This window comes from Trichosurus vulpecula, chromosome 2 (genome assembly GCF_011100635.1).
Source record: "Trichosurus vulpecula isolate mTriVul1 chromosome 2, mTriVul1.pri, whole genome shotgun sequence".
Taxonomy (NCBI): domain Eukaryota; kingdom Metazoa; phylum Chordata; class Mammalia; order Diprotodontia; family Phalangeridae; genus Trichosurus; species Trichosurus vulpecula.
In genome coordinates, this window is record NC_050574.1 from 80,058,733 (window position 1) to 80,075,146 (window position 16,414).

The window sequence follows — 16,414 nt, forward strand, 5'->3', positions numbered from 1 at the left end:
TGTTCTCCTGGTTCTGCTCCCCTCACTGAGCATCAGTTCATATAAGTCTTTCCAGGTTTTTTCTGAAGTCTGCATGCTCATCATTTCTTATAGCCCAATAGTATTCCATTATATTCATATACCACAACTTATTCAGCCATTCCCCAGTTGTTGGATATCCCTTCAATTCCCAGTTCTTGGCCACCACAAAAAGAGCTGCTATAAATATTTTTGTACATGTAAGTTCTTTTCCCATTTGTGTGATCTCTTTCGGGTTCAGCCCTAGAAGTGGTACTAATGATCTCTTAATTGTCAAATTTAATAGTCTTTTCTCAGTCATTATCCTTCTCTACCTCTCTGCTTCATTTCATACTGCTGCCCACCCTCTCCTTCATGATATACTATCTTCTCTAGGTTTTCATGGCACTTTTCTCCTATTCTTTTCCCACCTGCCTGACTCCACCCCACCCCTTTCTTGGTTTTCTTTGCTAGTTCATCACATCATGCCTCCATAATTGAGGGTGTTTTCATCTTCATGGCTTGGTATTGTCATCAGCTTTGATAAATTTAACTGTTATGTCTATACAGATGAAATTTACAAATTAACAAATTTATATGTCTAGCCCAAGTATATCCCCTGAGCTTCAGTAATGCATAACCAGTTATCTACGTGACTGCTAACTGGATGTCCTAGAGACATCTCAAACTCAACATATCCAAAACAGAATTCATTATTTTTACCCCCAAGCTCTCCCCTCTTCCAGACTCTCATATTTCTAACAAAGGCACTACTATCCTTCCAAGCTCCCAAGTTTGTAACGTTGGCATTAACTTCAGCCCCTCACTCTCCTGAACTTATTCTACTTATCCACTCTGTTGGCAAGTCTTACCAGTTCTACCTCCACATCATCTCTTCCACCTGACTCCTTTTTACTCACATGTCTACCGGCTTAGTTTAGGCTCTCATAATCACATGCCTAGATTATTGGAACAGTCTCTTAATTGGTCCCCTTGCCTAAAGCGTCTTCTCACTCTAGTTCATCCTATGCATTGCAGCCAAAAGGTTTTTCCTTAAGTGCAGATTATAAGATTATGTAACTTCTCTACTCAACATGTTCAAGGGCTTAATATTGCCCATAGGATAAGATATAAACTCTGACCCCAACCCATCTTTCCAGTCTCATTGGAAATTACTCCACCTTGGGGTGTAGGGTGTGTTCAAGGAAAACTAGTACCTCTGGTGTGAAGGCTGCTGCACCCTTTTCAGGGCTGCTTTCCACCTTTGGTGCCCCCTTGATCTACCTAACTCTCACCTGTGGCTTCAAGCAGCTGTAGCATGCACAGCAGCCACACCCCAGTAAAGCTTTTCAGCAGACAGGCTGAAACAAGTTGAAGGTAACCAAGGGGCCTCAAACCCGTTGGTGAGTTAGGATGGTGTCTACTCCAAGCATGTGAAGACTTCCCCTGGTGGAATGGGCAGATGAGAACAAATTGTTCCAGCACCCACGACAGCAGCTGAAACAGGCACTGGGGAATGCTTAGAGCTTGGTTAGACATTGAAGATGCCAAAGTCATCCACTGCATATCAAGCCATCACCAGTCATCTTGATTCTGTCCTGCCACTGGACTCTGATGACTCTGGAGGAGAGAGTGAGGCCAATGACTTCGTACAACTCTGCCTCACTTAAATTGAATTTACATACAAATCAAAAGACATCATTCATACCATTTTACCATTTTTACCTATCTAAAAGTCCTGTGGCAACAGACAAGTGACAGGGCAGCAGGTGCGGATACACTGGGAGTTGTAGTCACAACACTGCACGTAGGATGCCCGGGCCATAGGGTTGTCTTCTCACTGGAAGCTGCAGTGGGATTCGGCAGCCCCCTGAGTATCTGAACAGCCTTTTAAGGATTGTGCTGCTCACCTCCTAGCGTGAGGAAAGAACTAGAAAAGGTGCCCTAAAAATTGTCTGCTTACCCAACCCTGGCCTGATTACCATGGCAGGTGGAGATCCCACCCTGTGGTTGAAATACAAAAAAAATGTACAAAAACTTCCCAGCATGGCATGTTCTCATCAGAGAGAATCCACCTCAAATGTTCACATGGACTTTTTGTGCCCAACCTGTGGTAGAACATTCCGAGCTCATATTGATCTGATCAGCCACAGTTAGATGCACTGTAACTTGACTCTTAACACAGTGATGTCATTTTGGTCCTCTTTGAGAACAAAGGATAACAACCAACCAACCAACTTTTCCCTACCCTGGCATCCAACAAAATTGACCTTTTCTCTTTTCCTCACATACAACACTCCATTTCCTGTGTCTGTTCCTTACACTGGCCATCTCCAGTACCTTGTATCCCCCCATTCCCAACTCTTTGAATTTCTTTCTTTAAGATGAAGCTCGGGTACCATCTTCTGTATGAAGCCTTTCCTGATTTACCTCACTTACAGTTTTTTCTACCCAAAGTATTTTGTATTTAACTACTTTGAATATATTTGTTTTTATTCACCTTATGCTGTCTATATTTATGTATGTACAGGTTGTCTCAGTCATTAGAACATACATTTCTTGTGAGTAGGAATTGTTTCATTTTTTTTACTTGTAATTCTAACACCCTACACAGTGTCTAGGATGTAGTATATACTTAATAAATGCTTGCTTGCTTTATTGGTCAGTCAATCCTTAGGCATTCACCAAAAGTGAGGGCTGGGTTTTTTGCTACCAATCTGAATCTAATTCTTCACATCCTTCTTCCTAACTTACAGTGGCTGGTCAGGTATAGTCTTTTTGACATAGAGGCCACTACATTCTTTCTTTGGTATAGTGGAAAGGTTTGGAGTCAGGGAACTTGGAATAAATATCCACCTTTGCTATTGATATGACTTTCAGTAAGTCATTCTCCTCTCTGGGCCTCAGTTCCATTATCTGTCAAATGAGGTATGGGACTAAATGATCTCTAAGGTCTCTTCTAGTTTCAAATCCTATGATCTCAGCCAAAGTCTACTTTATCGACTTTGAGACTCTCATCTCTGTATAGCACTACCCTGAAATCATCTGAGGCCAATCACTATTTCTTGTCTCCCAAAAGATTTTCAGGGAGACAGTTTTTGCTTACAGCACCAGACTGGAACAGATTTGGAAGATTTCTGTTCCTGTAAAATCTTCCTGTAAAAGACAGTATTTGTGATAGAAATTTGGTCATTTCTAGAGTCCAGGCAAAATCAAAAAGATTCTGGGCATGTAATATGTTTGGGAGGAGTCACACCCATTCTTGCTGCTGTAATATTCCCTCTAAGAGGCACAAGGAGAGATATATAGCTTTTCTGTCAATGGAGCATGTTTCCCTAATATTTCTATGAGGCCTTCTCAGTCTGGGCAGAAGAAGGCTGACAGAGAAGAGTATAAACCTTTATATACTCATGGAAAGGGATGGTGAAGTAGAAAGAATGCTGGATTTACATTTGGGAAAGCTGGGTTCAACTTCCTGAAGAAGTACTCACTGGCTTATGTTATCGTAAGTTACAAAGAAGTTGTGTTGTCTCTCTTAGTTTCCATTTCCTGATTTTGAAAATGGGAATAACTTTTGTACTACCTTTCTTGCATAGACTTGAATAAAGAAGCCCACCTTCACCTTCAAACTGGAAAAATAGTCATTTTAAGATGAACAAAATTTTCTTACTTTGAACAGTAAATTAGAGATCATATACGCTGAGAAGTAGCATAGACTGAAAATATTAAATAAGCCAAAGAAGGATTGGAGGAGAAATTCTTGGATACTGGAGGTCTAACATGTTAATTGAGAACTGAGGGTGTTTGTGGAATATTCCTATGTGTGATGGTAATGTTCTTTGTCTGGAGAAAGCACAGGATAACCAAAGTCCAGTGATGATTCTGTACTGATTTTTTTGTTCAGCGGAGGTTCGGCCCAGTGGAAGACCCATCAGCACTCCCCGGGAGCCTCCTATTACCAAAGCTTCAGGTATGTATCACCTAAAACCATAGCTATATCAAATCCAATTCAAAAAATTATTACCTATTAATTGCAAATCACTGTGGTAGGCGATACAAACTTTATAGAGAATTTTTAGTGTGAAACTAAGATCCATCCAAACCAAACTAACTAGCTAACCAAGAAGGAGCTGGAGAGGACAGGATGCTGAGTTGTTTTCATTCCAATCCAAATTCTATACCCATGAAGTCTTCTAGATGTAGATGGAATTGGGATTTGGGAATTGGGTCATTCATCTGTCTCAGAGCTTAAGGCCTTGTCCTTAACTTTCCTTTGGGGAATCTCATCCCAACAAACTCCTCCCCACCACTTTTGAGTCCATTTGGTATCTCCTCCTCTGTCTAGACTGTGCTTAACCTGTGAAAAATAACATCATAGTTGGACAATTGCGTATGAGCTGATCAAAAGTGTTTATGAATCTCATTATCTGAAACTAACAAATAGACCAAGCTAAAGAAGGTGTTACCACATAAGCCTAGTAAGCTGACACCCAGAGATACTGTTTTAAGATTCAGTTTAACAACATTGTTAAGCCCATAGTATACTCAGTCCTATGTTAGGCATTGATATGAAAATGAAATAGGCAGTCTCTGCTCTCAAAAAGCTTACAATCTGATATGAGGTATAAAATATTCCCACATATAACACAAGAGACACAGAGAAATTTAATATAAGACAGAATGTGATAAGGGTAAAGGAGAGGTCCTGCTGTGAGAAATTTGAGGCCAGAAAGGTCACTTGCAGCTATTGATTTCATGGAAAGCTTCCTGGAGGAGGTGGCATCCACATTGGACCTCGAAGGAGGAGAGGAAGGAATGGGTACAGTTGAAAGTGGCTAGGAATGAATACCATGTACAAAGGCAGGGAGACTAGAGAGGACTGGATAAGAAAAAGGATTAGAATTGTCTGATTCAGGTGGAGCATGACATATATGGAGGGAAGTCGAATGAAATCCGACTGGAGAGTTATGTTGGAGATAGATTTTAGAAATGTATGGAATTTATTCTGTAGGAAATGGGGAGTCACTGAAGGTTTTCAGTAAAGGAGTGACTGCTCTGAATGATACACAAGGAAGATTACACAAGCTACAGGCAGTAAGTGCTATAGGAAATGAGAGGAGGAGAGAGAAAACTGCCTATGTATCTCTACCAAGTTAGGTATTATGGACAGTAGTTACACTATGGAAATATGAATCACAATGGAAATAAATAATAATAATCATAACTGCAACCACAGTACAAGAAAGAAATCAGCAATATAACCTATAACTTCAGGTGTCTATACATATATTCACAGACTATGGGTAACAAGCAAAGAGAACTAGACATCCTAATCTGGGTTCAAATCCTAGCTCTACCATTTTTACTCCTTGTATTTCTTTGAGCAAGTCATTCTTTGAACCTGTTTCCTTTTCAATAAAATGAGGGACTAGGATTAATTTATCTCTAAAGCCCTTTCAAGTCTAAATTCTGTGTTCATATGATCCTCTTCCTAACTTCTGTTCCCTTCCACTTCCTCCATATACTGTTAGCATTCTATTCTGTTTGGGCTAGCCGTTGAGAAGTTGGCAATTCTAAGTGCTTTTAAAATCACTCATCTATTTTTAAATCACTCAGCTCTGACAATAAATGCACAAAGTGCTGTGTGGGTATGAATAATGTTATTGTTATGAGATCCCTGCCATAGCATTTTTCCAGGAAGGTTTCCCTATTATGATGAACATAATTTACCTGAAACATAAAACCAGTGACATCCACAACAGCACCTCTTTTTCTATTTCAAAAAGCATTCACATCAATCATGTTAAAATGACAATATTAATACCATCTTTTTGTCTCTCCCCACTGAGCTCCAAGTGCTTTAAAAGAATGAAGGACCTCTTCCTGTTGCCCCCATGATGTACCCAGACCTGGGAGCCCAGCTGTTTGCCCCACAATAAAAAAGTCCCAAACCAGTGTTTTCTGGCTATATGGGGGAGGCATAGCTGAGCCCCCATCTGTTCTCTGCACTGTACAAACTCCTCTCCTCTTTACTGACACCTTTAGTTCCAGGAGATGTGTTTGCCAAGAACTCCCTGTGGAAAGGGTCCTATGAGTACAAGGGGAAAAGGCATCCGGCCATACTGAGAGTGATGGGCTTCCAGCCAGCCACGGGCAAGGTCAATGCCACCCTCATAGATCAAGATAGGGTTGAGCTACACATGTCAGGTAAGGAGGAGGCAGCTTCGTTAGGGGTTGGGGGTGGGTGTTGGGGAATGAATGTATAATTAGGGTTTCAGAGTCAGGCACCAAAAAGGTGTTTGTCTTGGTCTCAGTAATGATTCACATGGTGTTACATTAGACTGATATACAAGTATTCCCATCAGGAAGAGCTCAGCTTCAGCCCTAATGTTTGCTTTTCTGAACGTGGTGAACATGCTGTTTATTTGGATAAGTGTTTGTCAGTGAGGAAAGGGTGTGTATATGTATATATATATATATATATACATACACACACACATATATATCTGCTTGTGAATATGTCAGTAGTTCTGTGTATATGTGTGTGTATGTTGCATGTGTCTCTGTTTTTATAAGTGTGTATGTCAGTCAGCAAGAAGAGTGTCAAGGGGTTTTGTGTGTGCATTTATGTGTCTTCGTGAATTTGTCTGTCTCTTTGTGTCTGAGACATATATATGTGGATGCCAGTATTCAGGGCTCCCTAGCCCAGAACAGAAAAAAAAATAATCATATCACATATATGCCAATCTGGATGTGGAAATTATGGGGTTTTTGGCCTCATTGTAGTTTTCAAGAAAAGGTTTTTTTTATACCCACAGGCAGAATAGATCTATTTCCTGCTAACCCCCTTTTTCTAAATACTCCCTGTTTTTCTTTCAAAGAACTTACCAGTGTTAAGAGCAAGAGATCTTTACTTCCTTCCCTCACCTTAGTACTTTTGGGGACCATGAGCAGATCAAAACATTCCTTTAGCTTTTACCACTAACCAACAGCACATGATATCCATGACTAGATGCCCATTCTGGTTCTAGTCTTCTATTGGGAGTGTCTTTCCAAAGTCCAGAGGCGTGGGTTTGAAAGATTGTTGGAGGGAGCTAGACAGTGAAAGTTGAATGCTGCATTTTAAGACAGAAGACCAAGTCCCCTGGTAGGATGGACTGCCTTTAATATGGGTTTAGGAAATACATATGTAACCTGATGTTAATCTCAGCAAGGCTCATTTGCAAGACAAACTTTCCATATAGTAGACCTTGCAAATAGAAATGATTTGTGTCTTTTCTTCATTTGTACTCATTATCTGTTTCTAATAGCCATGATATTGAATTCCATATATAGATATTTGAATTCTATATCTGTGCATATGAACATTCATATTAATGATCATATTTATATATTCTCTCATATATCTATTCCTGTCACCCCCAAGAATAGTCACATATATGCATGCACACATATATCAACGCTTGCCACCTTAAGCAATACCCAATCGTATACAACAGTACTGCCACACTTGTAAAACTATAATAACACACACACACACACATCTGCATCTTCATGGATCATCACATATACAGCCACAGTTACATAATGGATCGATTAGCACCCATTCATGCAGTTCTCATGCTATGCCAGGCATTGTTTTGGGATATAAATACGAAGAATGAAACAACCTCTGCTCACAGGGAGTGTTGTGTTCAGATGGGGTAGACAGCAAGTACATTTTAGTCATATGTAAAATAAAAAGAAGAAATACACAAGTACAAGGTATCCTGGTGAGGAGGGCCCCAGCAAGTGGAGGGATAAGCAAAGGTTTCATGCAGAAGGTGGTGCTGGAGCCACTTCTTGAAGGAAGTGATGGATTCTATGAGAAGAGGCTACATTCCAGGCATGAGGACAGTGAGGGCAAAAGGGCAGAGGTAAGAGATGGCATGCTGCACCTGATCAGCAAAGAAGTCCAGTTTGTCTGAACCATGTACATCATGTATCTATGCCTACAAACAAGTGCTCACAGTCAAGTCACATTCATCTTCATTGACTTAAACACAAACATACATCTTTATGTATACATAAACACGCTTACACCATCATACATACAAGACTGTACTCACACATACATATACACAGATTTTGAAATCCTTCAAAATCCTTCAGACGTGTCTTTCCTTTTTCAGGTATTTACAAGAAAGAAGATTTTCATCTTCTCCTCCAGGTTTATCACATAATGAGCCCTAAGGATGTCTCAGTGAGCCAGTTCAAGGATGACAATTGGGCCTTAGATGGTCACGTAAGTCTAGTAACATCTTTTCTACCTTCCTTTCACTCAGCTTTCTTCTTTCTTTTGCCTAATTACATCTTCTCCACTAATGTTTGGGATTCCCTGGACTTTCTCCTTGGAGAAAGAAGAAGAGAACCTGCAAGAGCCAGCATGATAATGGCGATAGACCTCTGGACTACGATACATGAAGATCTGACTTTCGATCTCACAGACCTAGGGTCTTTGTGACCCTAGGCAAGTCACTTCTCTCTGGTACTCAATTTCCTCATCTGTAAAATGAGAGAGTTGGACCCGAGGACCCATAAGATCCCTTCCATCTCTCAATCATTGCAAACCCCACTGATTCCCAGTCTGTAGAAGCCAAAGGTCTTCTTTCCAGCATGAGTCTTACTGGGAAGAGTCCTCAGTAAGTCATTTCACCATTCTGCTGCCTAACTCTGGGAAGGGTTTAGTAAATCTTTGCTGGACTCAGAACAAAAAATACGGTAGCATGCTTTGTATGTTATTTAATATGGAGAAATTAAAAGGCAGGATGGTCTGTGTGGCTAAAGAAATGTGGTAGTGGAACAGTGTACCTGTAGGCACAGTCCTATTATACAAGGTCTCTAAAAAACAGTTCTTGTTCAGTCATTAAACCCTCCCTTTTGAGGCTTCAGACCTCAGTCTTAAGTTCTCCCAGAGACACAGTGAAGCACAACATTCTGTGCCACACCCCAACAGCTTGAACCTGGGGCAGAGGAAAGGGAAGAGGAAGGGAACAGTTCGTATTGCTACATAGGCATGGCTTGGCCTTCAGGTGTGGTCCAGAAGATGGTCCCGTTAGGGCATATAGCTTATGTACAGGTCTTTCTGTACAGTTCTGGAAAGTTAATACCTGAAGATTAATTGAGTGCTGCTGTACAGGGACAAGACCAAAGGGATCCTGTAGGCAGAGGAGTTAGAGTTGTCCGAAGCCACAAACAGGAAGTGAGGACACTGATCCTGGCAGGTAGCTCAGAGAAACCAACAAGGGTAGCACAGCCCCCCTCTCCCTCTGCTCCCTGACATCTCAGGGCATCAGCATTTCTAGCCACCTTTCCTTTGTGCTGGCCTTTTGTGAAGGTTCATGATGGAGTGGGACAATGGGATAAAACCAGACTCACCCAATCTCTCCAGCTGTAAGGGGAAGGAGAATTGGACATGACTGTGAGAATAAGGGAATCATTTCATTTTACCACCACACCTGTATGAATGTATGTTTGAGGAGGATGTCCATGTATGTGTACATCTGGGGGAAAGTGGACCCTGTAGCTATGAATGTGTATATCTGTGTGAGTTTAACTATGTCATTCAGTTGTTTTTCAGTCATGTCCAACCCTTCATGACCCCATTTGGGGTTTTCTTGGTAGAGATAATGGAATGGTTTGCCATTTCCTGTGTCTCTGTTCTCATATTTGTATCTGTGTGTCTGCATAAATCTGTGCCGGTGTCTGTGCATCTGTGTATATTTGTAAATTAATTTAAATTTTAAGAATGTCTGAATATGAATGTGTAGATTTGTGTTTGTGTGAGTGAATAAGTGGGAATTCCTGACCATTGGTTTTTCTCTTTATCCTCCCTCTTCCACCTCCTTCCCTTCCCTATTCCCCCTCCTACTTTCACCTCTTCAATGTTGTAGGTCTCTTCAGAGTCTTCAGGAGGCGGCACCTTTGTGTACCAGGGCTTTGTCCGAGGCCAAGACTTCGGGCATTTTGGCCTTCAGAGAATTGGTAAAGTTTATTTAAGGAATATATGACCACACTTGAACATAAATCAGAAAAGACAAAATTGTATATACCTGTGTCGATGTCTCATTCTCATAAGAGCCACATTTATCCCCAAATCCCACTAACTAAGCTTGCAATGCATGCTGTGGGTGACAGGAGAAACTTCTCTGTCACTTAACTCTGTCGTGGCCTGATAGAATATACACAGAAGTAGCGTGATGTGGTAGAAAGAGCACTGAACCAGGAGGAGGAAGTCCTGAGGATGATTCAGTTTAACAAACATTAATTAAACACCTGCTACATGAAGAACACTATGCTTATAGCTTGAGGATTTGTACAGTTCTGATAACACATGGTCCCTTGCCCTCGTGGAAACCACAGTCTTACTGGAGGATGTTATACATACATGATAATAATAATAGCTAGTGTTTGTATAGCATTGTAAGGTTTACAAAGTGTTTTTGTATGTTATGTCATTTGAGCCTCCTAACCAACCCTGATAGGTAAGTGTAACAACAGTGCTACTTGTAGCTGTTTTGGGAGTGTAAGACCAATAACGCCAGCACACAGGAGGGCTGCTAGCACAGATATACATACATATATACATACATACATACATACATACATACATGTACCTATATACCTATATATATGTATAGTTCAGGGGAAAAGCCAGCACCCTGAACTTCAGAGAAATTACAAGCAGAAGTTATATAAACAGAGCAAATATAAACAGCAAAGACCAACAGACAGGGCTTCCAACTGTCTGACCAAAACCAGTACATACATAGTTGCCAGAGAGAGAGAGAGAGAAGCACTAACACCTGGGTTTTTCAAAGCCAGAGTTGGGTGGGGAGGGGCTCCTTAATGGCTACCCAGAGTCTCATCTGGTTAAATTAGAGGAACACTCTTCCAGTGAGTGAGCCCCAAAGCAAAATGCTAACCTCAGAGTATATACACACTTCTTCAGTGCCAGAGGGCATCACAACCTTCGTGACTCAGGTTAATGTGACTTGGGCTTTCAAGTGACTCAGTTTCAAAGCAGGTCACACAGGCCTATTAAGGGGCAGGGAAGATCTTCAAATTGTATTGACATCATAGTAAGTACTGTTATTTTCCCTGTTTTACAGACAAGGAAACTGAGACTAAGAAATTTCCTGAGACAGATTTTTCTCATAGTCACAACATTCAAAGTTAAGGTTTCCTGACTCCAAGTCTAACATTGTCTACTGTGCCAGCAGCTGGCTCACATAAGTATAATCAAGTGTTCTGTGAAGTCCAGCAAGGTGAAGACCACTAGACTTGAGACTAAGGGAGGGCTTCATGGAGGAACTCATTGGCTCTCAAGTATGATTTAGAGATAGAAGGGATGCAGTGAAAGGAAGCAGTCTCACAAGGAACAAACAGGTAGCATTAGGCTGGAAGGAACCCAGTGCAGTTTCCCTGGAACACAGAATATACAGAAGGGACTGGTACGAGTTAAGGCTGTAAAGATTGGGTGGTGGTGGAGGGTGTACTTACAGGATTGTGGAAGGCTTTGAATGCAAAGCCAGGAAACTTGAACTTTACCCTTTCTTTATTTTCCCTATAATGTCAGTGCTCTACCTGATCCATTCCAGTGGCTCCCCATTATCTCTAGGATCCAGTCCAAAGTCCCCTGTTTGGCATTAAAAACCTTTACGCCATGGTCCCAGCCTCCTTTTCTACACTTGTGACACGTAATCCCCCCACCCCAGGCAGAGCAGTGAATCACGTGCTGGCCTGGGAGTGAGGAAGACCTCAGTTTGCACTTACATCCCAGGGTTGTTGTGAGAGTCAGATAAGGTCTGTCTGTGGGAGCCGTTATCATCATTATTGTCCGGCCAGAATGGCTTGCTCGCTGTTCTTCGTACGTAGCCCTGCAGCTCCCATCTGCATGCCTGTGCTCTGCCTGCCCCCTTGGCCACCTCCTTCCTCACCTCTAGCTTGTAGAACCCCTGGTTTCTTTCACAGCCCAGTTATAGGTTTTTATGTGAAGCCTTTTTAAAAAAATTCATGTTTTATTTTTCCTAATTACACGTAAAAATGATTTTAACATTCTTTTTTTTCAAATTTTGAGTTCCAGATTCTCTCCCTCCCTTCCTCCCCCCCGCATTGAATTTGACATAGGTTATACATATGTATTCATGCGAAATCCTTTTCCTTATGAAGCCTTTCTTGATCTTCCCAGCTTCTAGTGCCTTGACCCCAAATCACCTTATACCTGTTTTGGATATGTTTCCTTCCCTCCCTCTCCCCCCTCCCACTCTATATACATAAATAAAATGCATAAATATATGTGTGTACACACACAGTGTTGCCTCCAGCCTGGACTGTAAGCTCTTCAAGAGTAAGGATTGGTCCATTTTTTCCTTCACGTCCTCAGTGCCACCACAGTGGCTGTCATATAATAAATGCTAGCTGATATTCAGTAGGCAGAAAGGACTCATTGTATAGTTTTTTTTTTTTTCAAAAGAATGGTATGATCAGAACTATGCATGAGTAAAATTAACCTGTTAGCAATGTGAAGATTAGTTTAGAGAATAGAGATAGAACTATTAGGAGGCAATAGCAGTCATCTAGCTGAGTAGAAATGAGGGCCTGTACTGAGGTAGTAGCAGTCACAGGCAGCATGCATGATGGATAGAGTATTGGACTTGGAACCAGAAGATTTGTGCTGATTTACGCCTTACCTATGACACTCACTGTGTTACTTAACCTCTCAGAAAAGCCTCAGTTTCTTTATAAAATGGGGGGGATAGTAGCATCCCAAGAACTTGAGTCAAAGCTGTGTGAGTGGTGAGGAGATACGTGAGATACTGAGGAGGTAAAATTGACTATACTTAGTAATTGACTGGATATATAGGGCAAGGAATACTTAGGAATACAGAATAACTCCTAGGCAGGAAACCTAAGTCACTGAAAAGATAATGGTGCTCTTAAGAGAAATGTAATAGTAAGGAAGAGGAGTAGGTTTGACGAAAAAGATAAGGAGTTCTGTTTCAGACATATTTTTGGACATTTGATGCCTATGGGATATCCAGATCTAAATGTCTAGAAGGCAGTTGGTATTGTGGAAGTAGAGTCTAGAATACAGATAAAGCAAAAGTTAAATGGCCAATTGTCCAATTTATTGTGATGGGGATTCTTTTTCAGGTATAGTTTAGACTAGCTGACCCCTGAGGTCCCTCCCAGCTCTGGAAACCTACCAGTCTTAGAAGCTACGGTCAGCAGTTTGAATATCCAAAGGAAGGTCAGGGCTAGAAATTGTCTGTTTTCAGAATCTTCTTTATTAAGATGACAGTTAAGGCAATGAATCATACTGCCAAGGGAAAAAGTGTAGAGAGAGGAAAAAAAAAGCTGGGGACAAAACCTCAGGAAACAGCCACCTTAATGAGTCAGGAAGAGGAATAAACAACAGTGAATGAAGAGTTAAAAGGCAAGTGGAGAACTAGGAGAGTGGGGGGTCTGGGAAGCCTGTGAAGGGGAGAGCATCCAGACCAAGGGTGTGCTCAACAGTGTTCACATATTGTAGAAAGATCAAGAAGGCTGATGATTAAAATCAGTCCAATTTATATGGTAATTAGTAAGTCACTGGTGATCTTTGAGAGAGCCATTTGAGTAGAATAGTAACCTAAAATGAGGAAATTGGACTGGAACGTTCCTTCTGGCTGGTACTACAATCAAGGAGAAGGAGGACAGCTGCTGGAAGCATGGAGGTACGCAGTTGCTGCTGATGGTCCTAATCTAGCCATCAGCCTTTCCTTCAGCTTATAAAAACAGATGTACCAGGTGTCTGGGCTGATGTTCCCTAAATTGGTCCATATTCTATGAGTATAGTACCAAGTGTGTTATCAGAGAAGAAAGTGGGAGGGCCTCTTTGTTGCATAACAATGAAGTTTTCCCTATGTATCAGTTTTTGTGTCTTTCCATGTTGTGAGTTCAGTGGTGTGCTGGTAAATTATTAACAACCAGCTCTTCAGGGGGAAAAATTGTGTCCACAACATTCTTTTAAGTTTAATCTTCATTGTTAACATTTTCTCCAGCACTTTCCTAAGTCTAGACAATCAACTAAACAGTACATTAAGTTCTGGTTTTGTGACAATTGCTGATTTTTGTAGTGTGAAAGTTCACACTGAAAATTTAATAGTCTTCTCTCACAAGGTGGTTTGAGCTGGCTCCAGCACACTCCTGTGTATATCCCTGGGAGAGATTTCGTGTCTTGGAGTTGTATTATGAAGGTGCTTGAGGGTCTTAAAAAATTCACCAAAGGGCTGGGAATTGTGAACCTGTGTCATGAGGTCTGCCAGTGTGGCTTAGGTCTGATTATGTTGACACCTAGCTCCAGATCTGCTCTCTGTTCACTGGAGAGGTAAAGCCTAGAGCCAGAGAGTATGATGAAGAAAAGAACTGAAAGGGCAATTAGTCAAACCTTTACCTGAATCCTGAAGGCATTTGGTGCCCTCTGAGCTATATACATTGAGGCTTCTGCGGGTGAGCAATCCTCATCTCTTCTAGGATTATCTCGAACACAGCTCTGACTACTAGGATGTTCCTCATATTATGTGTCTGCATGGGTACATTTTCTCAGTAGAGCATAAGTTACCCAAGGACAGCAGCTGTTTTGTTTTGTCCTTTGCCTTTTGCCTTTTTTTTGCCACCATCTACCACAGTGCCTGGCACATAGTAGGTTTTCTGTGACTGTTTGTTGAACTGAATTCATTGTCCGTCACCATACCCAGACGAGGCTTGATGATTCAGATGTAGGCTGAGCATGACAGAGTTGAGAGGATGTATTGTCTGAATGAATTTAAATGTGTTTATATGTTTGGGGTGGGGATAAGGGAGAGGAGAGAGAGAGTGTGATTAGGGACACACCTTGTATCAACAGAATAATCTAGCCGGTCCCTAGGCCTAGGATAGGGGTACTCTAGTAAAGAGGAAAATACATTTTGACCTTCACTCTTTTGTACAGGACTAGAAAAATAAAGCCCTTTTCAAATAAGAGCTAGTCACTTTAACATGCTCCTTTAGCTTAGATTTGTGAATTCCCCTAAGCGTGGATACCCCTTCAGAGTTTTTCTGGTGCCATGTTCAAGAAGGTAGGTGATTAACCAAGGACTTGAACTTTCTTAGGACACAAACCAGGGCTTTCCTAACACCAGGTACCTGAATAATATTCTAGCAACAACTCTATCCCAGGCTGAACAATTAGGCTCTGACTGTGACTGTGATTGTGACTTTGGGTTTGACCATTACAGACCTCAGTCGGCTGGAGACAGACCCTGAGTCCATTGGCCGTCACTTGGCTTCCAACAGCAGTTCGGTGGCCGCAGCTATCCTTGTGCCTTTCATTGGTCTCATCATCGCCGGCTTCGTGCTCTATCTCTATAAACACAGGTATGAGGCTTGGGGGAAAGATGCAGCTGGAGATCTGGGGAGGAAGATACCCTACATCTGCCAGACAGATCTCAGTCACATTAGCCAGAACAGTTGCATGGTTCTGTAGGGAAGTGATCTGACTTTGTCTCTTTGCTTCTCTGTCCCTGCCCTCCACTTGTCTTTTTTCCCCTTAACTTTCCCTACAGGCGGCGACCCAAAGTCCCGTTTAATGGCTATGCTGGCCATGAGAACACCAATGTCCGGGCAACCTTTGAAAACCCCATGTATGACCGCAACCTCCAGCCCACAGACATCATGGCTCCTGAGGCAGAGTTCACGGTCAGCACAGTGTGCACGGCGGTATAGCAGGCGCTGTGCTGCTGCTGTTGCCAAGGAGAGCGCCATCTTCGGCAGCTGGTGAGGGGTAATTGGGGGAGGAAGAGAATTCTTAGCCCACTTTAGGAGGCTTACTGATAAGTTCCTTCTCACACACACATGCATACTCATGAACAACTTTATACAGACAATACCTCCCATCCAGAGGTACAGAACATATGCAAACAATTTTTTTTTTATTCCAAGTGTAGCATTTTATAATTGTTCCTATTCAGTTTGACTTGCTAGAATTAGTACCTCATTTTAGCCTATTGAGATCTTTTTGTGTCCCAACTGTAATACAGTTTGTTAGCTGCCCTTCCCATCTTTAAGTCATCCATAAATATTGTAAACGTAGCACCTGTGCCTTAATTCACATTGTCGATAAAGCATTTCCTTGGCACATGGCCAAGGACAGATACCTGAGACTGTCTAGTAGAAACCACCCACCTTAAGCTGAAATTCACTAAGGACTATTCTGTGGTTCTGGACATCTATTTATTTATCCATTTTGTTTATTTATTTATTTTTCATCTTGTCCACAAGGATGTAATAAGAGATTCAGAAACATAGCTGCACTATTATTTCTTCTCTGCTGTCTGCTGAAGTCAGGCATCAACTT

General features: G+C 41.6%; 1 protein-coding gene across 1 annotated transcript in view; it reads left to right on the plus strand.

The window, feature by feature from the left end:
- Positions 1–15,812, plus strand: part of CSMD2 (CUB and Sushi multiple domains 2) — an 842,922-nt gene extending 827,110 nt beyond the window's left edge. Inside the window, exons 65-70 of the mRNA XM_036743760.1 lie at positions 3,902–3,967; positions 6,043–6,204; positions 8,169–8,281; positions 9,930–10,020; positions 15,297–15,435; positions 15,624–15,812. Of these exons, the coding sequence (XP_036599655.1) occupies positions 3,902–3,967; positions 6,043–6,204; positions 8,169–8,281; positions 9,930–10,020; positions 15,297–15,435; positions 15,624–15,783 (731 nt within the window). The 3' untranslated portion in view covers positions 15,784–15,812. The remainder of the gene's footprint in view (positions 1–3,901; positions 3,968–6,042; positions 6,205–8,168; positions 8,282–9,929; positions 10,021–15,296; positions 15,436–15,623) is intronic.
- The last annotated feature ends 602 nt before the right edge of the window (positions 15,813–16,414 follow it).